This window comes from Aplidium turbinatum, chromosome 5 (genome assembly GCF_918807975.1).
Source record: "Aplidium turbinatum chromosome 5, kaAplTurb1.1, whole genome shotgun sequence".
Lineage (NCBI taxonomy): Eukaryota > Metazoa > Chordata > Ascidiacea > Aplousobranchia > Polyclinidae > Aplidium > Aplidium turbinatum.
Window position 1 is genome coordinate 23,422,710 of NC_137476.1, and position 26,780 is coordinate 23,449,489.

Consider the following 26,780-nt stretch of genomic DNA (forward strand, 5'->3'; position numbering starts at 1 on the left):
AGACACGGGGTTAGTTGGAAAATCAATTGTATGTTTGTTTATTTTAAATTTCCATTAAAAGCTGAATTGACTCAATACTTATTTTTGGTTGTAAGATACAGGATACCATAGGTGCTAATTTAAGCCGCTTTAAGTTGTCAGGTTATGCACCAGTTGTTTTAAATTTCACTTTAAAAGAAAAACTTTCCAACTAACCCCAGTCTCCCCTAATTATAATCTATGCTAATTTAAACGCTGTAATACGATTAATGTTTTTGCGTAAATATAGGCTACCCACATTGTGTAGCCAACAAACGTCGTTTTCGTACATGATACGGAAGGTAAAAGTTGGGCCCCCTCTAGAATACTTTTGCCTCCCCTCTGGTCCTTAAACCCAAGCTAGTTACGGGCCTGACAAGTAGCCTATGGATGTGAGATTTGGACATGCTAAAAATTTGACTTTAAAAAGTGTGGTGCACTGGTGCTACAGGCAGGGTTGGAAGTAACGACTATGCCTAGTTGTCACTATTCGATAGCGTTATTCGTTGCTTTCTGAATATCGAATGCTTATAACCCATTTCTTTTAAAAATAAATATCGAATGCTCGTTATTCACTGCTTTTTTATGCAAGCAACGAAATCATTATTCGTTTTTCACTAATCGATATTTAGGAGAACTGCTGAATCATTTTTGTTGTTCACTAATTACTTCGTCGTCAAAACGAATTTACGAGATTTAGTTTTCGGCTTCCTATCCGACCTAGTCCCCTTCCGGTTTTCGAACTTTAAAGGGTTAAGGAAAATTTTACGGCAACACAGTTCAGAAAAACCATGCCAGTGAGGGTAGGCACTTTAACATTACCCACTCGTCGAAGAGGTACGCAATCATGCGTGACATGTTCATTTCACTCGCGATTCAGCTGATTTCAGTCATGTGACTCGACACGTGATATTCTGATCGAAAAATTTTGATACAAAAGAATTTAACTGAATGCTTTGCCACAACCACCGTTGCCTAATGGTTAGGGCAGAGGAGTAGTAATTTCGATTTCGTGGGTTCGATTCCCACCTTCTGCTAATACTATTTTTTCTTCTGCAACTGAACTGAGTGCAAGAAGGATGACTGCAATCAATGGAGTTTATAAGGAAAATTGTGACTAAACAAAACACAAAGCAATTTCGCATTGAAAAGCAGGCGCTCTTCTACGAGTGTGTGATGTAAAAGTGCCTACCGCCAGTGAGAATCGTTAACAGTGTTGCCAACCTTACCGTTTTCCAGCAAGTTTGGGCTTGTTTTTTTCGTGTTGCTGGAAAACCGTAAGGTTGGCAACACTGTTAACGATTCTCACTGGCATGGTTTTTCTGAACTGTGTTTGGGCTTGTTTGTTGCTGGGGCTTGTTTGGGTTTGGGCTTGGGGCCTGCTTGGGCTTGCTTGGGCTTGTTTTTTTTCGAGTTTGCATATTTTTTTTTGAGTTTGCGGGTTGCTTGTTTTTGGGCTTGTTTTTTGGCCAGTCAAACTTTTTTAAACTTGTTTTTGACACTGAAATTGCGAGGTTTTTATTGTAGTCAACATTGTATCCCTTCTTTTCAAGATAATTATTTCTTGGAATGGCGTAAACAAATGTCATTCTTGCCTTGAAATAAACGTGATGCATGGACTGCAAAGGTTGTATTAAAACTTTTGAACTGCTAAACTGCGTGCTTTATGCTAATTGGTATTGGTTGCAAACTATTGGAGTTGTGTTGATTTGCCTATTTTGGGCTTGTTTTTTTAGATTTAATTGCTTGTTTTCAAAAAACAACCTGGCATCACTGGTGTTTAAATACCCAAATAGGCCTACAATATTTTTAGTAATTGCTAGTCATTGCTTTTTTTAAGTATCGATAGCGGAAAGTCATTGCTTTTTTGGACACTATCCAGAGGTGGGCAGTAGCGCGCTACTTTTGTAGCGTCGCAACTTTTTGGTAAAAGTAGCGGTAACGGCGCTACTTTTTAGTTGGAGTAGCGGCGCTACTTTTTTCCAAAGTAGTGGTAGCGGGAGAGGCGCTACTTTTTTTCAGTCGCACTCCCGCTATTTGCTACTTTTTAATTTAAAGTGAAAGAAATAGGCCTACTCGTTTTTTTCGCAACACTGGCGTGGTCAAGCAGTTATGTTATGTAGCCTATATAATCGGTTTGGTTGCAAAGTTTCGGTCTTTTGGAAATCTCGTTTTCTGGTGTGGAGCTGCGATCCTGCGATCAAGGTATGAAATCGATAATGTTCATTTTAATAATAGCCGAAGTTAAGTTCTATATGGTTTATATAACTTAGACTACATGCAGTGAGCATTACCTCATTAGTCATCACCTATGAAAAGATGTCCAAAAATAAGGTTTTATCGTATTGGTAATAAAACTGTTGACAAATGGTTAGCTAAGATATTTGTTACTGATGAAATTTTCTTACACGATGGTTTTTGTTAAAAGAAATCATTACAGGGCAATTTTGTGTGATTTGTTTTGCTTACAACTTAGAAGTTACAACATAGTTTATCTTATTTCTAAACAGCTCATTTATTTCTAGCTGACGTCAACTTCTTCGGCGAATATCTCCGTGTTATGAAACCTATCTGTCAGGCTTTAGACATTCTCCAGGACAAGTCCAAGGCGTATTACGGAGTCTTGCTTCCAACCACTACAATTTGCGCGAAGAAGTTGACCGAGATCAGTGATCTTGTGACCTGTGAGGAGTTGAGAGTGAAAGTCCTTGAAGAAGTGAAGAAACGATTCAACAAGTGCTTCAACGACATGAAATGCGTTTGGTTTTGGTTTGGTTTGGTTTTGAATCTTTATCCTCGGACTGACAAAGCCTTGATAGGTTATTCCTGGTACTTGTTCGCATACTTGTAGAGGCACTTGACGCAGGGCCGGTTACCGAGATTGGCAGAGTGAAGTTTTCCGATTGTTGAAGTCTTGTTGCCGAGAAATTATTCCATTCACTAGGTGCCGCTGAATGGAGAGCAGTCCTGAAATGCGTTGCTCAAGCGTTATGGCATCATGTCTTCATCTCTCCTTCAAGACGTCGTGACTACAATTTCTGCACTATGTTTCCAAGGATGATGCTGACGCACTGCGAGAAAAAGTCAAAACAGATGTAATTCGACTGTTGCGGGAGACATCAAGCCAGGTTGATACCGAGAAGAATGACCCCAACACCAGTCACGACTGCGAGAATGAATGTTTTGGTGTGTTGGCGGCATCCCGTGAAACGTCGGTGCAAAAGGAAACAGCAATTGTGGACTCCTTTTTTCGGACAGGAGCAAGTCCCTGTGCTTTTCGAATACCGAGTTAAAACATCTGTTCATTAAATACAACACCCCCATTCCTTCCAGTGCTGCGGTGGAAAGACTTTTCTCTGTTGGAAAATATGTGCTTAAGCCAAAGCGGGCAGGACTTAGTGACTCACATTTTGAAATGCTCGTGTTTTTGAAAAATGTGTAACAATAAATTTCCCTTAGAATGTGTTTTCTATAACGACATTAAAATGACAGTGTAAACGAATGATAACATTCGCTTTACTCTGGGACTTGAAAAGTGTTTCCTAGTGTCATTTTAGACAAAAGTAGCGGAAGAAGTAGCGGTAGCGCGCGCTACTTTGGTTCGAGTAGCGGTAGCGGGTAGCGCGCTACTTTTGTAAATTGGTAGCGGGTAGCGGTAGCGCAAGCTACTTTGGTCAAATTAGCGGTAGCGGGTAGCGCGCTACTTTAAAAGTAGCGGGTGCCTACCTCTGACACTATCGAATAGTGAAATAGACATTCATTTTGGACTAACGACTTCCAACCTTTGACTGGAGTCTAATTAACCATATTAACCCCAGAAAATTAAACTATTTCAGGCATATAGCCTACGGTAGCAAGAAGCAACTAGACTAGTTACAAAATTTAATGTTGACTGAGATGGACAAGGCAAACGAAGAAAAGGACGACAAAAAATGAAATATTTTGACAATATCAAGAAAATTACGGGAATGAAAAGTATGCCAGAAGTGCTAGCAATAACAAAAGACAGAGCAAAATCGAAGGATTTCATGGTAGCCACTTTAACAAGTCGAAATTCTGCCACTAAACTTGACTAGAATGAAACCGCCAACCAATCATAAGCTACGGTTTAAGTGACGTAAAAAATGGCGAAAAGAAAATGATAGAAAGCAAATTAAGTGATGGATTTTTTGTCAGCTGGTTGGCTTAGGGGTTAGGGCTACAAAGTAGTCATTTCATTGACGCGGGTTCGATTCCCACCACTGCTATTGCTCTTTTTCTTCTGTAATTATCAAATAAAGTTCAAAACAAGCATTAACTCTCTGGATAAGTGCTAGAAGGGTCACAATTGGACGGTAGCCTCTTATACCATGTTCAGATTGGTTGGCGGTTGCATTGTAGTCAATTTCAGTGGCAGAATTTCGACTTGTTAAAGTGGCTACCGGATTTCATAGGCTACTGCTGGAGGCCACGGCTGATCAAACATGATTAATCTGTTGAAGAAGAATTGGTCAAGTTAATTTGCAGCGTCTGGCAACTCTGTTGTGCAACATTGTGTGGTTGTCAAGACAGTGTCAACAATCCGCAGCGCCAAAATCTGTCTGTATTGGTCTTACAGACCAATACTTTATATGCCTATCTGAGAGTATCTTTGGAGCCTGTGATGATGGGCAACGGACTAAATAATTTCAAAAATTTTCAGCATGTAAAAATAATGTAAACTGAAGTACGAGTCAACAGCCCCTTTACATCTCCTTAATGCAGCCTATTGCTTGAGGGTCTAGAAATCACATTTCTTAATGTAGGTTTAGGCTAGGCTACTAATAAGCCAATTTTCCAAACAGAAAGTGAAGTGATCTTGGAATACCATATTTAGTCTTTGAAGTTGAAAGAATTTAATGCTAGTTGGCTAGTTCTTGTCATTATCTAACCAGTACCGTACCATACATCAACAAATTTATAAAAACGTTTTTTTATTTTACAATTATGGGTGATGGCTGTTGTGAATTTGATCTGTTTGGTCATTGTGTCTGGTGCAAATAAATAAATAACAAACATATATAGTCTATAAAAAAATAAGGAACAAACATAGTTTCATGTCCTACGTAATACAAAAACAATAATAGGCCTACAATACCACAATTAGTCCAGGTTGGTCAACTAGTCTGTGGTGTGGAGTTTGAAATTTGAAAAAATCAAGTAATCTTTGTGTTTATACAGACTAAGGTTTTAACTCTACCGTGTACTGTGGTGTAACCAAAACGATTGTGCTAAAATAGAATAATATCCAACATACATCATGACTTCAGCAAGCCAACTTGTTCAAGCAGCCAGGTTTGTGATGCAAACATTGATTTGTTAATTTTTATTCCTTCACTTGTTTGTCTAAATACCAGTTTAGTAGGCTAAAACAGTAGTTCCAAACCTTTTTTGAAGCGACCCAAATATTCTAAAAAATGAAGTTTAAAAAACTTTGCGACCCAAGCATAACCTGATATCTTACAGTACTTTGAAGGCATCAAGAAAAAAAACATGATAGATGGGAACATGATGTGTTGATAGTATTTTAGATTGACCAAAAGCAACATAACGTAAGAATAAAAGAAGGTACTGTACTTGCAAAATAAGAACGATCAATAAACACAGCTTCACTTCATTCCACCAAATTGTTTGTTGACCTGTGTTACTAATGAGTGGAAAAGGACACAAATTTAGTAATAAATCTGGAAATTGTGTCATGTTGTCACAATTGTGCTACTCAAAGTATTTTTATGTTTAGACAAGCTTTTGAAAGTAGAAAGACAAGATCAGTAGATTGGAGAATTACACAATTACGACGAGTGTATGACATGGTGGTGGAGCAGGAAGAAACACTTATCAAAGCTCTTCATGCTGATTTGAAGAAGGTTTGTTGGATGTTGATCTGGATGAATTTGATAAAAGATAATACGATAAAACTTGCATACTTTGTCACCTCAAGTGGATTACAAAGGCAAACGAAATAAGACAATAACGAATGAAGGCCGCCTCAATAGCTCATTTGGTTAGTGTGTGACTTTGTGAACAAAGAAGCTTCAAGATCAAGCAGCACTGGTTTGACTCTTGGGTGTGCGCTTGAGCAATATACATTAAGGACTGCTCTCCATTCAGCAGCATCTAATGGATGGAATAATTCCTTGACAACTACACTTCAACAATGGGAAGCTTCACTCTGTCAAACTTAGTGACCGGGCCTGCGTCAGTGGTTCAAAGCCTCTACAAGTATGCAAAACTGCCAGGATTAAGCTCTCAAAGAAGCTTTCTCAGTCTAAGCATAAAAATTCAATCAATCAACTAACCAATTATGAAAACAGGTAAATTTCTAAAGCCTAACTTGTATACAATTTTGGTAAAGAGGTCACTTTTTTCAAAAACAGGCATATACAACCAAGCAACCACAATGTGGTTGCTTGGTTGTATATGTCTGTAACTTGTATACATGCTTCAAGTTTGAAGGTTAGCATACTGTATTTTCCCTTAGCATTAGAGTGATGTGTTGTTGAAAGTAACTAGCATTCCTTAAATGAAGTGCAGAAAGTGCAATTCCAGTTTGAACAATCAACTGAGTTTTGAGAGACTTTTTAATGCTTCAACTCTATAATAACTTTATTGAGACTCTTCCATTTAAGTTAACACTTCATATTCAATAGACTTCATCTAACACTTTGTTGTGGTGACACTTCTGTGTGGACTATTTCATTCATTCAATAATTTTCCTCGTTTGTTTGGAATCTCCATAGAATCTATCAACAAGTTGTATTAACCAATAGCAATGTGATTACATCATAAATATGTGAAGCAAACATACAAACGATAAGTTATTTAAGCAAAAGACTTTTCAAGGATGCACAAAAGTGAAAAATTAAGGGATGGCAAATTGAATTGACTGAAAAGTAGGCTACATGAAAGATAATAATCGATCTTTCGACACTAAAAATGTGACAAATTTAGCATATTGACAAATTAAACAAATGTAAATTAGCCTAATCTTACTGTATTTGTGTTCTAATAAGCTGTATGCTTATCATGCAAAAATCAAAAACAACAACAATCACATGTTCAACAAATCCACTAGTGGGTAGGGGTACATTGCGTACTGTGTAGCCTATGATTGTCCCATTAGTCAAATGTAAATTTGGTATATATTAATGATTTTAAAAACAGCCAAAGCTTGAGGGCATGATGGTGGAAACTATCATGTGCAAGAATGAAGCACTCCATGCTATAAAGAATATCCACAGCTGGACAAAACCAACTTATGCATCAAAGTCACTTCTCCAAGTCGCCGACTCAATGTATTTGCAAAAAGAACCACTAGGTGTTGTTCTTGTGATGGGAGCATGGAATTACCCGGTCCAACTCGTCATTCTTCCATTGATTGCTGCAATTTCTGCCGGTTAGTATCAGACAAATAATTTTATAAAATGAGGGAATTTCTACTATTGATTTTTAGTATCTACTTATTGTATATGTTGTTCTTGCTTTTGCTCCGATATTGCATGCATTTTGCATATCAGTCATTATTTTATAACATTAAAATTTGTAAATGTCGTAAGAAATAGGTCATAGTTTTTATCAAGGCTGCTTGTAAAAAAGCTTCTTTGTGCCACCTCCTTAAATTGTTCAAATATTGTTTAGTTATTCAAATTTTATGAGGTCACTTGGGATGTTGCAGAACTTAGCATGTATTGTGTGTTCAATGATTGTATCAATTTTGTGTGGTCAGACAAAATCTCTATTATTTGTCACTCAGCGTCAGATAATTTTTTGAACTTCCAGTTAGCCCAAGTATGCACCTACTGCTACCAACTGAAGAATGAGGTTTGCATCTTCAAGTACTCTTACACGTACAGCTGTGCAACACCTGCAAGCATAAACAAGTGGATAAAAATTTTCTTTCGGAATTTCGGAAACACGACACAATTTTAAAGCTGTCATTCAATTTCTGTAACGAAAGGATCACCCAACACTTTTGTTGGCAATAGGATAACATTTTCGGGTTGCTTTTGCTTAATCTGCAAATAAAAATGAATGAACTTGAACATACCATAAAGTTCTAGATGCATTGCCTTATTAGCTCCAGACATTGCAGGGAGCAATGCATTTATATACCGTAGTTAAATGAACAAGATTTGTCCACATATATCACACATCAGATTATTCACTATCTATTGTACTGAAATTTTAATATAAAATTTTGAAACGTGTGGATACGATGTGTACCAAACATAAAATATAATGTATTTCAAAAAGTGGTTTTCAAGCCTGCTGTTTATATATATTGAACTAACCCTGAGCTCTGCTGTGCCTGTCAGTTTCATGTGATTTTAAAGTAGATGAGTTAATTTAAAAAATCCTTAACTTCTGTTGCAAACTGCCCACTTACGGCACTGAAAAATACGGTACTATTCGGAGATATGCCAACTTGGAAAAAGCCTTTTTCGAAGATTTCAAAAATCCCAAAGCAGCCTCGGTTTATTCAAAGGAATTAGCTTATAATACCATAGAGATTAATCAAGTAAAGTGTCAGAGATAAATTTTCAACTGAAGTTTCAATGAGAAAAAAAAACGGTTGTCAAGAGGCGTTTCATAAATAATAATCTCTCTCTGTAGGTATCATGGCTGATACAGCCCTCGATGTACAATGATGTTCCAGTTTGATCGATCTCGTGCGTCTTGCCAAATTTTAGTAGGGTTTTTGATTTGTGGTTGAAAATTGTGCAAAAATGTGAATCTTTGAGCTCCTCTTGACCGTTTTCCTATTATTTTTCCACTTAAAGATAAATCTTCTAGTTTGCCTTTCCTTATGCTGTGACCCAAGAACTTCAGTTGCCGCATTTCTATAAATCTCATTATCTGCTGCTCTTGGCCCATGTGTTGGAGAACTGCTCTGTTGGTTCGAAAAGCTGTCCATGGTATTTTAAGAATTCTTCGGTAAAACCACATTTCTGCAGCTTCAAGCTTTTTTCGGGTTTTTGTCGTTAGCGTCCAGGTTTCACATCTGTACATCAAAATTGACCAAACAAAGCATTTTAACAAACGAATTTTTAAGGTTTTGGAGAGCTTTTGATCTTTAAAGATTTTTGTCATGGTGTTGAAACTCGACTTTGATAATGCAATGCGTCGTCTAATTTCTTCTTCACAACGGGTGCTTGGATTCAGTATTGAGCCCAAATAATTGAATTTTTGAACCTGTTCAATTTTGTTGTCATTGCAATACACACAAATTGTTGGTTCAGGAAGACGTTTCGAGACTGCCAGAGTTTTAGTTTTGTTAATGTTTATTTTTAGTCCATATTTTCACTAGATGTTTGAACTGCATCTAGTAAAATTTGCAAACCACATTGTGACGTTGCAAGCAAGACTGTGTCATCTGCATATCGAATGTTATTTATAAGTTTTTCGTTTATATTAATTCCTTCATCAATATCTTCCAGTTCTCTAAGGATGAGTTCACTGTACAAATTGAAGAGATCTGGGCTCATGACACAGCCCTGTCGAACACCTCTTGATGTTTCTATCCATTCAGTGATTCCATCGGGAAGCATGACAGCGGCTTGCTGCTTGTAGTATAGATTGTGTATCATACGGAAATCTTTATCATCAATCCCACTTCGTTTTAGTGATGAAAGAAGCTGGAAATGGCGTACTTTATCGAAAGCTTTCTGATAATCTATGAAACACAGAAATACATCTTGTTGGTGTTGAATTGAACGTTCACACAGCATGCGAACTACAAAAATTGCATTTCTCGTTCCTCTGTCAGGCGTGAATTTGTATTGGCAAGCAGATATTTCCGGTAAAATCTTTCTTCGTATTCTTTGGAGGACAATTTTCAAGAGCAGTTTTAATGTATGTGACATTAGACTTATCGTTCTATGATTTCCACACTCAAGTGTGTTTGGTTTTTTCGGAAGGGCGATAAAAAGAGATTTCAGCATATCCTTAGGTAATTCACCACTTTCATAAATGGTATTAATGAGATTCCACAACAAGTTTATTCCATCTTCTTTCAAGGCAATCAACATTTCCACCACAATATCATCTGGGCCTGCTGCCTTGCCGGTTTTTGAATTATCTAAAGCCCACTGTACTTCTTCCTTTAATATTGGTGGTCCAGTTTCACAATTAATCATATTATGATCAATATCTTCTCTGTCATCTTAAAAAAGGTCAGTAATGTACTCTTCCCAACGTTTCTTCACATCTTTCGGTTCATGGAGAATTTTGCCATCAGAAGATCGAATGCACTTCGAGGTTAATACAGGACCAGTTTTGGATATTAAACGTATTTCCTTGAACAGTTCCTTTGGCCTGATGTCTTTGAGCCTTTCAATTTTTTCACACTTTTCTTTTAACCATCGTTCTTTTGCAGATTTGCACTTTTCTTGAATAGATTGATGAATTTTGTTATATTTTTCTCGGTTTGTTTTTGACTGTCTTCTTTCTGACATAAGATTTTTTACTTCTTCAGTCATCCAGTGAGGCTGTTTAGTTCGTCTGGTTTCTTTTGGTATAACTTTATCTGCTGCTGTTAGAATACTTGTTTTGAGATTGTCCCACTGATTATCTACTGTTTCTTTCTTTTGGTTAGCTGGGAGATTATCCAGGACAGCATGACAAAAATTTGTTCTTGTTACAGGGTCTTTCAGAGCAGTTAACAAATATTTCGGTTGTTTTAAAGTGTTTAAACGAATTTTAATTGTTGCAATTACAGGGTTATGATCACTGTTTGCATCAGCACCTGGATAGGCTCTTGCATTAGAAATGGAAGACCTATAATATATCTTTCATTTATCATCATGTAGTCAATTTGATTTCTTGATCGGTCACCAGGACTTGTCCAAGTATATCGACGCTGAGGGTGTGCTGCAAACCATGTGTTCATAACAGCAAGCTTTTTTCCTTCACACCAGTCAATGAGCATCTCACCGCGGTCGTTTTGTGATCCAAGGCCGTGAGGTCCAACAGTTTTTCCATGTTTGTTGCAGCCAACTTTAGCATTAAAATCACCCATCACAATATTCACTTCCTGTGATTTATATACATTCTTTGTACAATTCATCCAGTGAGTCGTAAAAATCACCAATTTCCGAGTCATCTGCATCCGTTGTTGGTGCATAAGCAACAATCAGATTGATATTGAAAGGACTAGCTTTCAGTTTTACGAGAAGCAAACGATCAGATTTAGGCCAACTACCCAATATTGATTTAGAAAGTTGTTTGTCAATAATCACAGCAACACCTCTTTGATGTTCATTACCTCCAGAATATATAATTGTTTTATCATCTTTCATGAATTGACCAGTTTTTGTCCATCTTACTTCGCAAAGACCCAAGCAGTTCATTCTCATTCTGTCCATTTCTAGCATAATATTGTCCAGTTTTCCTTGTTGGTAAAGTGTTCGTACATTCCATATGGCAATTCTTTGAGTTCGTTGTCGGAATGTTTTTGCATTAATTACAGTTTTTGAATGACGATCGAAGGAGCCCTGCAATTGATGACTCCGACTACCGGGCGAGGGGCTCTGGTTTCTAGAACTCGGAGACCCATTTACGCCATTTCTCGTATTTTTGTTAAACTTTTGCATCATTGTAGACTTGGCCATAGTACTGAAGTAGGTAGGCCAGTTCCTTTCTTCAGCGCCTCTGTGTTTAGTCAGCCGCACTGCTTCCAGCCGCACCACGAGGAGGTACACAGATGACTTAGTGCCAAAAGCGGTCACCGAACGGCCTTAATTAATAATAATAGAAGTTAATTAAATAAACTCTCAGCCACAAAAAGAATGCAGTGGTCAAACAGCGTTTGATGTTCATAATCAACTAAGTTAAAATCTAGTGGCAGTTTAGAATAAACCTGAGTTTCGGCATTACATGATCTGAAATCATCTTGAGCTACTCATACTTGTTGCTCTTGCCAGCTAATAACAAAAATACAGCAACTTGAAGACTTCCTGATAAATTTTGACCAAGCATAGCGTTGGCTGCATATTAGTATTGACTTACTTATTTGGGCACCAGAATTACTTGGAAGTGATTGTTAGTTTGTCTTGTAAAAATTCTTGTTGACTCGTGTTATAGAATAAGTTAATTGCTTAACCTTTTGCATGGGTATGGAAAGGTAAAAACAAAAACTGTCTACCTAAATAATCACTACAAATTCTCGAAAATTTACGAATTGGTTTTCTCCGAAATGGATTCGCCGAAACGTGCCATTCCATGAAAAATATTCTTTGTTGGGACGATAATTGACAAACTTGACAAAAAGGACTAGAACAAAAAGGACTAGAACAGGGTTTCTTAAACCTTTTGGGTTGCGCTTCCCTTGGCATCACATATAAAACGCTGTGTCACTTTTTTTCGTTGAAGTTATAAACCAAAAGTCAAACTGCATAAAGTTTACATGTTTTGGATTTTAATACAAAAATTAGTTTCCATTTTCATCATGCATATATCAAAAGATTAAGTGGATCACAATCTAGCTAGATTCATTTTAACTTGTTCCCAGCTTGTGTCTTCACACTCGCAAGTGCAGAAACACCATGAACTTGACAATAACGGCAAGAATAAGCGCGGAGAACTAAAGTCAAAACTATAGCTCTCACAGTCAGTCACTAGTCAATAATCGTGACACAAGGTAAGGTGTTATCAATATTCCTGATCACAACTTTTACAATGCAGTAGAATACTAGTGCATAAGCCTACCATGTTCGGTTGTTCGCGCCCCCCCCCTTGTAGAATCTTCACGCCCTCCAAAGGGGGAGTGCCTCCCAGTTTAAGAACTACTGGACTAGAATCTCGTTGATGGTGTCAAAACAAATATTTTTTGCAGGAAATTGTGTAATATTGAAGCCATCAGAACTGGCGGAGAATACAGCCAAGGTTCTTTCCGATCTAATACCACGTTACCTTGATAAGGTAATAAGCAATAAGCATCTACCATAAAAGTAGTCGATTATAATACTGTATTCTTTTTTATTTCAAACGTTGCAATCAATTGAATTGCCAATAGTGTTCAACACTTGTTATATTATTTTATAGTACGTAAAATTGTATATAAATTATAACAGGAATGCTTTCTTGTCTACAACGGGGGAATTCCTGAAACAACCGCTCTATTGAAGGAAAGGTTTGATCATATCTTCTATACTGGATCTTGTATGGTGAGTGATGAGTGATGACCAGTCGTATGGGTAGAAAGTTAAACACAGAGATTGATAATAATCACATTTTGTGGACGAAGTCTTGTATGTGTAGTGCTGAATTAATAGATGTGAAATCGATTAAATGAACATTGTTTGCGAAGGAAGACAAAAGCGTTTCTTTCTTTGGGCGTAGCTTTGTTGTAAATTGACCTTGTAAGCGAATCATTAATTCCGAAGCTTGGCTTACCTATGTTACTGACAATATTGCGTAAGAAAAGTGTGTGCGAAATGTCTGGCTCTCTCGTGATTCAGCAAATCCGATTGCAGAATCAACATTGATAAGTTTACTACTAAGCCCTTTTGGAGAGATATTTGTTCAAGTTCAGTTTTTTTCATTGTTTTCAACAAAGTGTTGACAAAGTGTTTTGAACTTACGACCGAAAAGTCTATTAAACTTTGCCCTTGAGTTGCAAAATACCAATTATATATTTGTGCTAGTGCAATCATGAACAACAATAAGGTCTCTTTAGTTTTCTGTTGCAATTACTGAACACAAATCTAAAAAAAAATGCTTACTTATATATCAAGTAATTTTCTCCATTGTGCGTGAAAGTTTTTTTCAAACACTAGCGTCTGGTGGTGCCATGATTGTGATGTTAGTCAGCGAAGAAGAAATTTGTGTCTTGATTTTTTTCAAAGAAGCCAAGATTTTATCGGTATGTGTAAAATATTGCAAATGACTGGTATTTTATTTATTTAAGATCTAATGTCATTGCTTGTGATTTGCACGTTGACTGTTTAAACCGCTGTTCAGGTAATGATCTGCTGATGACAGTAAAATCTTGTGACAAATACTTTATAAGTATTCAAGAAAACGTGGTGGGCTAATCTTAACATTTTCGGCGGCAACTACCGCACAGAAATTGGATTTATCGAATATTGGAGTTGCTCAAATGCTTAATTTTGGACATTCATGTTCGCTGATGTTCAATTATTAGCCTACTTACATTTTGTCTTTCATTTTTAGGTTGGAAAGATAGTCATGACTGCTGCAGCCAAACATCTCACTCCAGTCACTTTGGAATTGGGAGGGAAGTCCCCTGTTTACGTTGGAAAGGAAGGTCATATGCCGACAGGTAGCTCCCTTCCTGTTTACCATATTTGCCTGGTTGATTAGCAACGTAACTGATTTAATGGATTACAAAACTGCCTGAGCATTTCATGCCAATTCAAAAAAAAAGACGTTTTAAACACTACTTTCTCCAATTTGGTTGAAACCTTGCCCAAAATGATGCTTATAAGTAAGACTACCTCATTTAAAATTTTACTTTAATCAGACTAATTTTTTATGAGTTATTGCACTTTGAATTTTTGTCTCTTGTTTTTACAAATTATCAAAATCATTAGCAAAAAAATAATATAAGCCTACAGAAATATTCATTCTCAGTACAAAAGAGAAAAAAGCCTGTAAAAGTTTCAAAATGGATTTTAAGTAGATATGGTTATATTTATTTTATTTGTTAATTTGTCCAGCTCGATACAAATAAAACTTTGTGAATGAACTTATCAATCTTCTTTTGAATTTAACATCGATCCAAATGGATGCATAGTGCAATCCATACCAATCAAAAAACTACACTAGGCTATCGCACTAATTTGACAAATTCAAGTGTATTGTGAAGCTTTCACCACACAAGTGTAGCTTCGTCGGTGACTACATATCTATCATATCAAATAAAGTTTAAAGTTCTACTTTTGTAAGAATGGTAAGTGTAGGCTACTTAAGAAGGCATACTTGTGTGGCAAAAGCTGAATAATTACCTTGGATCAATTTGATGTGGTAGCCCATTTTCTATTTCTTCAATACAGAATACCTGTATTTTCGGTACGCTTTACTCATGTGCGTAGTCATGCGCACAAATCGAAATGATCACTTTCTCGTGTTTTGCGATGAACCAAGACCAGAAAAACTGTTTGCGGCTGTCTTATTATTAACGTGTTTTGGCGCAGTAGTAAATAATATTTGAACTTTAATTGCCATAACCACAAAGAGACGTCAATGCAATAACCAAGCAATTTTACGCAAAAAGTTATTTTCATGGTAGGGAGGGTTTTTGGATATAAATTTCAATTTTTCTTTCTAGAGGTCTTTGAATGTACTGTTGTATCCTAAAATCAGGGCTAAAGTTAAAAGTAAAATTACCCCCCCCCCTCCCCCCCCCCCCCCCCAGTTATAGTCATGTCAACCGGCCAGCTTGGGCAGGTTTTTAATATCGTTTTTAATAATATCACACGTGCAATGTTAGGCTCAGCTGTAAAGTACCTTAACCAGTTTTGGAATAGTGGACTGAAAGCTGGTTTTTAAGAGTTTTGATGTTGTTTAAGACAAGTATGCAGGGGTGATATTGAAGTATTCATTGTATAGGTTTTGCAGTTTCAAATCGAGCTTAAATTCATCGTCAGATTCACCTATAAAAAAAATATACATGACAAATTCTGTTTAGTCGCAAAGCGCTTGTTGTGGGGAAAACTATTCAACGCCGGACAAATCTGCATCGCTCCTGACTATGTGCTCTGCGACAAGTCAGTAGTCGACAGCCTTCTCCAAGAGTTAAAGTAAGTAGCCGTTCGATTGGTTTCACAATGTGTGCATTGTTTGATTGTTTTGTGATTGATGACTTTAAAGTGTCGAAGTCAACAGCGATGTGTCTTGTGACGGTCGCGCGTTCTGGTTCATGATTAACTACATTTTGCCCGATTAGACCATGGTTGTGGCTGAAGGTCAAGATAACCTTTACCAGAGAATGTGATGTGATCGACTCCTATATTTCTTAGCGGTCCTCAAGAAAATACAATGGCCTGTTTTACGGTAGACAAACATTAGTCTGTTTGCCTTCCCGTTCATTGAATCCAAGTATTCAACCGGCTAGGAAAGTTATGTGTTGAGACAAAAACACTACTATTGGAGTTTGAACCTATGCGTTGTTGAGAGTAAAGCAAATACTATTTTACCGCCTCTGGTAGCCTGTTCCATTGCCATGAACCATTAAATATTTCCTTGTACAAGATATTATGTAATACATCATAGGCTTGGCTGCATTACGAAGATTTTAATACTACAGGAAAGTCATCACTGAGATGGTCGGTAAAGACCCCAAGGCTTCACCGGATTTCGCTCGCATCGTCAACGAGAGACACTTCGAAAGAATATCGAAGATGTTGGAGGATATGCCCAAAGAGAAGTTGGTGGTCGGTGGGGAAACGGATGCTGCATCCAAATATATTGGTACATGTGACATACTGTTCATACAGTACATTTATCAAAAATAGGCCTACTGCTTTATATTGCTAACTAAGATCATTAGAATTCGGTCAACTACTTTGGGACAAGTTAAACTTTAACTTTGTTTTTACATTAGCTCAAAACTGTTATTTGTGATGAGCATCAGTTAAACCATTGGATACTGCTTCGTAAGCTTAGTTTTAATACTGCACCTTTATGACATTGCAACATATTGATCCTCATCTAATTCAAACATCGTCAAACATATTTGATCACTCGACCAGATCACGTCAGAAGCTGCAGACTGAAAGGTCGAAATGCACATGAAGGAGCTGTTTCGCTTAAACAATTCCGTTGCTGTGACATAGAAACCTAATGTTTCTTGGAGACTGATGCAGTGTCATCACGTAGTGGCAAGATGTTTCTGAAAATATCTTTTGAGAACTTTTAAGAACCCTGCTCAACGCATTAGGTTTGTGAAAACGTTTAAAACAACTGCCTTTGTTTGACTCTTGGCACAAAATCTCATAAGTTTATTGCAAGAGAAGATGTTTTCAATAAAGATATGTGACACTCAGCGTCTTCTAACTAATAACTATATAATCAAACAAGTCATTTATATGAACAGAGGTGGGCACCCGCTACTTTTAAAGTAGCGCGCTACCCGCTACCGCTACTTGGACCAAAATAGCGCGCGCTACCGCTACCCGCTACCAATTTACAAAAGTAGCGCGCTACCCGCTACCGCTACTCGGACCAAAGTAGCGCGCGCTACCGCTACTTTTGTCTAAAATGACACTAGGAAACACTCAAGTCCATAGTGACACAAAAATGACCTTGAAAACGAATGTTATCATTCGTTTACACTGTCGTTTTAACGTCGTTATAGAAAACACATTCTAAGGGAAATTTAATGTTACTCATCTTTCAAAAACACGAGCATTTCAAAATGAGAGTTAGTAAGTCCTGCTCGCTTAAGCACATCTTTTATTCTTTTCCATCAGAGAAAAGTTTCCACCGCAGCACTGGAAGGAATGGGGGTGTTGTATTTAATGAACAGATGTTTTTAACTCGGTATTCGAAAAGCTCAAGGATCGACTTGCTCCTGTCCGAAAAAAGGCGTCCACAATTGCTGCTTCCTTCTGCACAGACGTTTCACGGGATGGCGCAAACACTCCAAAAAATTCATCCTCGGAGTCGTGACTGGTGTTGGTGTCACTCTTCTCGCTTCTCGGTATCAACCTGGCTTGATGTCTCCCGTAACAGTCGAATTACATCTGTCTTGACTTTTTCTCGCTGTGCGTCAGCATCATCCGTGGAAACGTAGTGCAAAATTGTAGCCAAGACGTCTTGAAGGAGGGATGAAGACATGATGCCATAACGCATTTCATGTCATTGAATCGTTTTTCCACCCCTTCAAGGACTTTCACTCAACTCCTCACAGGTCACAAGATCACTGATCTCGATCAACTTCTTCGCGCAAATTGTGATGGTTGGAAGCAAGACTCCGTAATACGCCTTGGACTCGCCCTGATGAATGTATAAAGCGTGGCAGATAGGCTTCATCACACGGAGATATTCGAAGAAGAAGTTGACGTCAGCTAGAAACGACCGAAACTTTGCAACCAAACCGATTATGTAGCCGCTTGACCACGCCAGCATTGCCAAAAAAACGAGTTTTTTTTTCACTTTAAATTAAAAAGTAGCGGGTAGCGGGAGTGCGACTGAAAAAAGTAGCGCCTCTCCCGCTACCGCTACTTTGGGAAAAAAATAGCGCCGCTATTGCAGCCGCTACTTCAACTAAAAAGTAGCGCCGCTACCGCTACTTTTACCAAAAAAGTAGCGCCGCTAGTAGCGCGCTACAAAAGTAGCGCGCTACTGCCCACCTCTGTATATGAATAATAACAAATCCACACTGACGTATAAAACCATGAGAGGTTTAAAAGGGAAAACGCTTTGTTGCCAAATGGGGTTAATTCATAGAAATTGATTAGATTTTTGGAAAAAATCACGAGTTTGAAGAAATCACAAGTCCGATGTCTCAATTCTGTTTCTGAAGAAACTTTACACCATTAAGTTTCACGATAACAATTGTATCTCATGGTAGCGCAATCTTGCCTTGGTCATATCTCTCTCAAAGTTAGCCGGCTACTTTAGTCCAATTAACAAAATCTATTCTTTCGCCTTTGGTTCAACGTCTACAAACCAGAGCTGTAAAGTCGGAAAGATTTTGGCATATCCGGAGTCGGAGTCGTTAATGAAAAGGCCGACTCCAGCTTGATAAACTTGATGAAAAAAAGACAAACAGTCAAATTTTTTGCTAATCTGTACAATCTTTTTTCAGCATATTGTTTCTTGTTCTGTGTATTGCGCTTTAAAGCTTTGCCAGAAAATGTAACTGTTTGTTCTTGTCTGTTTTTGTGAAAATTGCCGTTTCAATTTCGATCACAATTTTAAGTGAAGTTAGATTTAAAAAAAATGAAAAACGAAAAAAACTTTAAAAAATCTGTCAACACTGAAGTCGGAGTCGGCCAGTTATAAATCGAAGAGTAGGAGTCGTGTATTTTTAGCCCGACTCCACAGCCCTGCTATAAACCTTGAATCAATGGAAAAAGGACGGATTTTGCTGGTAAGGAAACGTTCCTTGCTTCACACAAGCATTTGTGTCGCAGCTCCGACTGTGTACAAGGATGTGACGTCGGATGATGCCGTGATGGCTGACGAGTTATTTGCTCCCATTCTTCCTGTGATGACGGTCGATGGTGTTGACGAAGCTATAAAATTCATTAACGCTCGAGAAAAACCTCTTGCATTGTATATCTTCTCCAACAACAAACAAGTGAGTTGTGCCCTTAAAAATTTTGATCAATTTTTGAAATTCCTTCCAACAATCGTCTTCTACTATCCACTTTACGATTTGGATTTGTCATTTATTTCCTTTCACTTTTAAGCAACTGCATTTTATTGTGTTTTTAGGTCGTGGAAAAGATTTTATCTACAACATCAAGTGGCGGGGTCTGTGTCAATGATTGCTTAATGCACATCGCTTCACACAACTTACCATTTGGTGGCGTAGGTGAGCGGTAGTATTGGTGTCTACCTGATTCACAGCAACCACCGTCAGCATCATCTATGAAAGCTATTTTAGACATAAGCGTCGTTACTAGTTATCGTTGTTACGTTTAATCGTTAGTGTACAATACATTGATAATAAAATATTGCACCTTTCACAATCACCAAAGTAAAGGGAAGGCCGTGCAAAGTGGACGTTTTAACTTCAAAGTGGACGTTTTAACTTCAAAGTGGATATTTGAGCAAGCAAATCAAATATCATGTAAGGTAATGATTTTTATTGTAGACATCAGTTTTAACCCACGGCCGCGGAGAAAAACTGACATAATATGGCGGCTTTGTTACGGACTTCATTTTGTTTATTGATTTTAAGTTCAAGCGAATTTGTTTGAACTTGTTAAAATGAATATCCATAAAAACAGTTAGGTTTGGTAATCAGTAAATTTATTATAAATGAGTATGAAGTATTTCGCTAAACTATTTGTCTAAACAAGAAACCATTGGGAGTGATTGTCTTTCCTCAAGATCATCTTTCCCCACCCTCCTCTATGCTTATTCAAATAGAATCAAACTAATTGTTTATTAAACAGTTTTGACAAATGCATCTTTGCTGTTTACAGGTCTCCAAAACAGACTATCTATCTGTTTGAAAATAAGTTTCCCGCTATAAAAATGTTGTTTCGTTTAGACCAGGGGTGACGAACCTTTTTGCGGTCGCAGGCCACTTTGTCAATTACACATGAGTTATCGGGCCACACAACTTTTTAATCGTAACCTACTATGAAATCTTTTAGAAGCGACTCAAGATATTATTCATGAAAAGTAACAAACGGCAGATGAAAGTAATAAAACCCACACAGTTGAAATTATCTTACGGAGTATCGAAACATACAACAGTAAAAAATAAAAACAAATCAACTTGAGCAAAAAGGATAGAGCAACAGTACTTGCACTGATAATGAAGACAGTTTAATTTTCGAAGCGTTTGCTTTCATATGAGTATAATTTCTACTTTTTTGGCTCTATCCTTTTTGTTCAAGTTGACTAAATGTTTCGACCATTATGCTCCGAAACAGCAAATCAGTTAATGAAATTTCTTTTTCAAACAACAAGCAAAAGCCCATGCGAATCATATAGACGAAGCTATCTAATGCAGCATTGAAGCATAAAATATAAAAAAAATAACATTGAAGCATTGAATTTTCAAACTTAGTCAAAATTCCTTGACGTCATAGATTGGAATCGACCAAAAATACAAGGGGAAGTTGGTGAATAGTGTTTTCACAACTTTACCTTATAGCTTTCATATTTTCTAACTTTAAACCCTCAAAGTTAGTGTTTAGAGCAAGAAAATAGCAAGGAAAAGTGTACTAGTGAAGGCATAAAACAACTTTGAGATGTATTTTGTCTTTGGTGCATGAGCGATTGTCGAATTGCTTTGCGGGCCGCACAAAATTCTTTGACGGGCGCAGGTTCGTCACCTCTGGTTTAGACTGTGTTGCAAGTGATGTCGATGTCTGTTTTGCCCCATACATCCATTATCCGTTTTGCTTTCAACAAGCTACCCAAAAAAAGCCTGTAATCATAAGCAAAAATGAAATATAAAGAAAGCTAACTTATTGGAGAAAGTTATTCATTGTCCACTATTGTTCAAAACTAAAAAAGAAGCTAAAATTCCCAAAAAATACCCTAACACACATTTAAATGGACAAGTTTTCACAACAAAGACCTGAGAAAACTATTTCAAACTCTTGGTCGCCGATTCTGACACGACGGATTTAGATTTTTTGTGTGGTATATTCGTTCAAGTGGTTTTAAAAGATAGAGAAAAATGTGTTATTTTTGTCTGTAGTTTATAAGCAAATGCAAATGCCCGTTTTACCCAGCATGTCCATTTTCCCCGTCTTCTCCTATATAGTAGTCGAACCAGTAGTCGGCTGCATAGCCGAGTGGTGAGAACCCTAGAACGGCACTTGAAAGGACGCCTTCGAACGAGCATGCTGCTGCGTCTTTAACAGGACACTTAAAGGTATGCCTGAAAGTGGACAGGAAGATTGGCTTCATTGTCTTCCCGTCCCGTCCAAATCTTCAATAACCGGGCAAAAGCCTGGATACAACAAAAAACAGTAGAACTAGCCCAGGCCCTATTTGGATCTGATTATACAGTGGGTCCGCCTACTCATCTGCGCCTACTGTAAATATCGTATTTGTTGCTTTAGATCAGGGATCACCCGCCACGTGCTGCGGAAATAACAGCTGCACTACAACTGTTAAGGAAAAAAAGTTACCAAACTTTTTGTGAAGGACTGACGTTGCTGTTTATCATTAGGCCACCACAAATGGGGACAGCCTAGGCCAAATTTGGAAAGATGTAATATTTTTTTAAGAGCACGATGCCCTGTAGTGTATCACAGCAGGGGATAAATTTTCCAGCAACCTTTCAATTTTCATCACAACTTTGCTATTCCACCCCTAACTTTGTTATTATTGTACTCAATTCAAGTCAATGGAGACTCTAAATAGTTGTATATCTTTTCGCAATTTGCATCCGGCCCGCAGCTGTTAATCTCGCAGCAATTCGGCCCTCAGAGAAAAAAGTTTGGTGACCCCTGCTTTAGATGATAAAATTATTTTGGTCTTTTGTGAACAACTTGTCATCAACACTTGACTTGTTTCAGGTAACAGCGGCTACGGGAGGTACCACGGCAAGTGGGGCTTTGATAACTTGAGCCATGAAAAGCCGATTTGTTGGAGAGGACAAGGTTTGGAGAGTTTGCTCTCCTCTCGCTACATGCCATACAGTGATGGAAAAGCAGCCATGGTAAGAATTATTTGACGTACAAGTCGTACATAGCCAATTGATTGTTTTTATGATTTTTACAGTTTATCATTATTATTATAGCATTTGCATAAGCCATCATAGAACTCGCATTTTCTGCCTTAACCGATTAACATCATAGCAATAGCCTGCATGACCCCGCAAGGCATACTACGTATTATTTCATTGGAAAAATGAATACAAAAGTTTTAAAACGTACTTTTATTTTGGGTATTTTCCAAATTTAAATGTGATTTTTTTCGGTAGGCTTATATGTTACGCTGATCTTACGCTGTTATTGAAATATTTCAGATCAGGCGTTTGACAGAAGAAAAGCCAGGAAGTTCTTGTGCTGTCATGTAATAGGGTAGAATTCAATGATTAGCAATATTTGTAAAGTTATCATTTGTCGCAACTGCCAGTAATTGAAAAAGGTTTACAATGATGTGAAAAGAAAGCGTGCTGTGTTGGTTATTGTTTCTGCAGTGCGATCACTGACCACATGGTCCGTTTTACTTCATGAAAATTTCATGTCCGTAGCATTCTGTAAATGGTCATTTTTATCAGATTTATATTTTATATTAATTTATCTATTGATATTTTAATTCATCAAGTTCTGTTAGAAGATTTGTCGACCGACAAAGATTAGCTTAGTAGTACACGAAGGATGTATGAAAAGTAGGCTATACAAACAACAATGGGCGCTTTTACATATTTACATAGGCTAATCTCCCTACTAAAATTTTACCTCGAAAAAACTTTGTTTTCAAACTTCTATACAACACAAACATTTCGAAAAGCCTTATCAAGAACCACTACTTTAGGCCTAATGTCTCAAAGTCTAAAAAAAATAATAATGCCTTCAAGCTCGAAAATGTCGCTGTGCATAGACAGCCATTAATTTTGGATTTTATCGATTAGTTAATTGTTTTATTGTTACTTGCAAGCGTAATTGTTTTAAAGCATCCGTTAATTTTGTCATTGCACACTTAATTTCTTCAAGAAACTTATTAGTTATCTTTACTTCATTTCATAAAAGTTATAGACTCTTTTGTTTTTTAGTCTATTTAATTTTACATGTTACGTTTTTTCGTTAGTAATTACGTAGTAATCAATTATATAATTTGTTTAATTATTTCCATAGTTTCGCAACATGCTATTGTTACGCCACAATATCTAAACTTGAAACCTTTGAAGAACTTTAGTGTTATTTTTGCTATTAACAGGATTATACTGAGGATGCTGTGATAGCGAAATCGATTTATGATTAAAAATGAGGCTGATAAACTGTTCGTTGCGTTGAGTAACAAGGCTTATACTAGGTCTAATGTGTAATTTTTCTTTGGTGCTAATCTGTTATTTTATTATTTTTTAAAGTGTTTTTTTTATCAAGTTTGATTTGCTGGGTTTAGATCAGGGGTTCCCAACCGGGGGTACTCGTACCCCTTGGGGGTACTCGTACCCCTTGGGAGTACGAGATTAAACACCAAGGGGTTCGAAGATTCTTGTGCCATTGAGCAGCTTTTCAAACAGATTTCAAAGTACAGTTTTATTTTGGAATTGTAGATAATATTATGCCTTTACCGTCTTTGCTTTAAAAAAAAATTATCTACAAATCATTGTTGTTATTTAGTAGGCTAGAAGCCTCATTGTCTCATAACAATGTGTTTTTTTACTTGCTGCTGCTGAAAATGGAAACCTTGCTAATTTTTCTTGTCTTGATTAAATTGCAAATAACTCTTTGCTGCAAAATGTCAAAAATGAAGTTATTTCCCATTTAAAGATGCTGGTTGATTCTTTCGATGGTTACTTTTTTGCTGGTGAATTGAATTATTTCCAGCATTGGATGATAAATCCATTTCTTTTTGATTGTCGGATGAGGATAATTTGAAGGAGAACATCATCGAAATGAAAAGCTGCCAAAAATTGAAACTGCTATTTGAAAAATCAATGTTAAAAGATTTTTGATGTTTTGCTATGAATCTTTCCCAAGTCTTGCTATGGGAAGCCATGACAGTGTTAATTCTCTTTTCAACAACTTATTACTGTGAAAGTGGTGTTCCAGCCAATTGTTCACCAAATCAAACGTCATATAAAAACCGTTATGGTCTACTTAACCTAGCTGGCATCTTACGTCATGGAAATTGCTAGAAAATGTCCAAATATTGCACCATCGGTCGTAAGACCTGATGAAATATTGCATTAGCCGCTTGAACACCTGTTTGAATGACTTCATAATTGTCTTTTATTATTGCGTCACAGTTACTGTCTACGTGCATTTGAGATATCGCAAATTATTCTAGTCATTCGTAAAATTGTTTGTTGGAAGTCAGTCGCAAGTTTAACTGTTTGCTTGGTGCTTGCTAGCTGGACAAATTTTCCGTCTTTTATCCAAGTAATCTGTTCTGTAGTGACAGTTTTAGAGGCGTACGGTGTTGCGTCCCATTTTCGATAGCCGCGGGCTAATTTTACAGGAATACACTTTTTGAATAGACGTTTCGAGGAGTGTTTCTTTTTCGGTCATTACATGCAGACGAACGGATCCGGGAACTTTATGTTACAATTTTCCCACGAAGAGATTATGGTTTACCGCTGTGACCAAGTGGCTTTTTAATCATGATGTATATCAAGAATAAGTTCATAAATCGTCTGCAACTGAATGAAGGTGTTGCCTTGAGTAAAATGAAACCATCGTTTGAGCGGATTTTATCAATAAAGCAGCAACAAATATCTCACTGACAAGTGACAAACAAAATAACTGACATTTAATTTCTTTTGATTATTGCATTTTTGTGTGAAATATCGGTTTAACATTTAATTGAGCTATAAAAGCAATTTAAATTAGCAATATATGCCTGAAAAATTCAATCAGAATTTTTTGGGGGTACGAAGAATGCTCTGACCTGACAAAGGGGTACGAACAGCAAAAAAGGTTGGGAACCCCTGGTTTAGATGGATGTTCTCCTACCTGGGTCGTTGTCGCAATCAATGGGTAGGCTACAGCCCAGACGGCAGGCTACATTATATGATCCTGACCATGTGTGCTATTTTAATTGTGTAATTTTTGCAAGATGTTATTTTCATTTATTGAGGTTAGGCTAACCTTTTGCTCAAGTGTTACGTAACCCTTATTGCGATAGGCTACTTGCTTTCTAGAAGATTTCTCTTACGTGCAAATCGAGAAACTTCTTTAACTTAAAGGAACATTTCGATGTAATGTATGCCGTTATGACGCCACAAACCTGTTTACGTATAATGCTGTTAACCATAAGAATGATTTCTTATGACGTAACATTACCGCAGTTTTAGAGAGAAAAAGCCTTTATTTTATTTGTTGCGAAAATAGTACGGTACAATTATAAACAATACGAATAAAATAGCACTATAACAAACCAGATTCCACAACAGACATGAAGCAGCGTAGGCTATTATAAAATCAAAAAACAACAAGCAAACGTTTTCGGCTAGTATTACAGCTCCTTCCAAGCCCATAAAAGAAATACTAAAGAATCATAGGCTATACAGTAGCCTACACTTAGAAGAAATACTAAAGAATCTGAATTCAGATTTGACCATATTTTTGCTTTTTTTTTTCGCGCAACGCTCAGAGTTTAAGATGGATACCACTACATCTTGCAGGTTTACAATTTTCCATATGAAATGGATTTGTTTCCTGTCTCATCATTAGTGCGTCCGTTACGGGAGCCGTCCACCCACCCAAACACTCAGCGGGCACACCATACTTACATGGAAGATACCTATCACTATCAGGGAGGTGAGGGACTCACTACGACCGAAGGGACCCACCGCGGTAGATGGTGATCTGTGGATGTAATTAAAGGTTATTGGCTGCCTCAAGCTGATCTGTCTGTCTCGACTTTCCTCTTACTGATCTTGGAGCAGTCTAGGAGATAGCGGGTCAAGCTCGAGAACTAGCGCGATTTGGTAGAGAGTTGATTTTAATTTTATTTGAGTTTGTTTGTGTGTGTGTGTGTGTGTTTCTTGTTGCCCGCTTGAAGAAGGGCACCTGCTTGTAGGAAACGGGCCACTGCAGTCTGACATCTCATTTGGCGGAGATGCCAGAGAGGAGCGGCCAGAGGGAGGGTAGCTTTCGCTGACCCAAGAGTCATCTTGGAATTGGCCACTGCAATCCTGTCATCCCAGGGCGTGTGGGACAACGAAGAGGGACGGTTAAAGATCTCCCGCTGCAATCACATATTTTTGCTGTGATAGCTTACTATGTGATTCTTTAGTATTTTTTTTTAAATATTTTTTTATAGGCTTGAAAAAGGCTGTATGACTAGCCAAAAACGTTTGCTTATTGTTTTTATAATGTTAAATGTAGTGCTGTTGCTTGGTTATGTCTGTTTGTAGTTTATTGGGATATCAAACGTTTAACAGCCAAATAAATGATCGAACAGTTCTA

At 37.4% G+C, this 26,780-nt stretch overlaps 1 protein-coding gene across 1 annotated transcript; it reads left to right on the forward strand.

Moving 5' to 3' along the window:
* Positions 1–5,215: 5,215 nt before the first annotated feature.
* On the forward strand, positions 5,216–26,780 carry LOC145770005 (aldehyde dehydrogenase, dimeric NADP-preferring-like). The gene is made up of 12 exons (XM_082581583.1): positions 5,216–5,331; positions 5,777–5,903; positions 7,201–7,432; positions 12,869–12,954; positions 13,107–13,199; positions 14,209–14,317; positions 15,686–15,797; positions 16,304–16,467; positions 19,137–19,303; positions 19,441–19,540; positions 22,215–22,357; positions 22,667–26,780. The coding sequence occupies exons 1-12, from the start codon at positions 5,297–5,299 to the stop codon at positions 22,715–22,717; spliced, it is 1,419 nt and encodes a 472-aa protein (XP_082437709.1). The 5' UTR covers positions 5,216–5,296; the 3' UTR covers positions 22,718–26,780.

Excerpts from the sequence above, each read along its gene's own strand:
- LOC145770005 (XM_082581583.1), top strand. The coding sequence starts at position 5,297 with ATGACTTCAGCAAGCCAACTTGTTCAAGCAGCCAG. Across the intron at positions 7,433-12,868 it reads GATTGCTGCAATTTCTGCCG|GAAATTGTGTAATATTGAAG; the intron begins GTTAGTATCAGA and ends TATTTTTTGCAG. Across the intron at positions 12,955-13,106 it reads TACCACGTTACCTTGATAAG|GAATGCTTTCTTGTCTACAA; the intron begins GTAATAAGCAAT and ends AAATTATAACAG.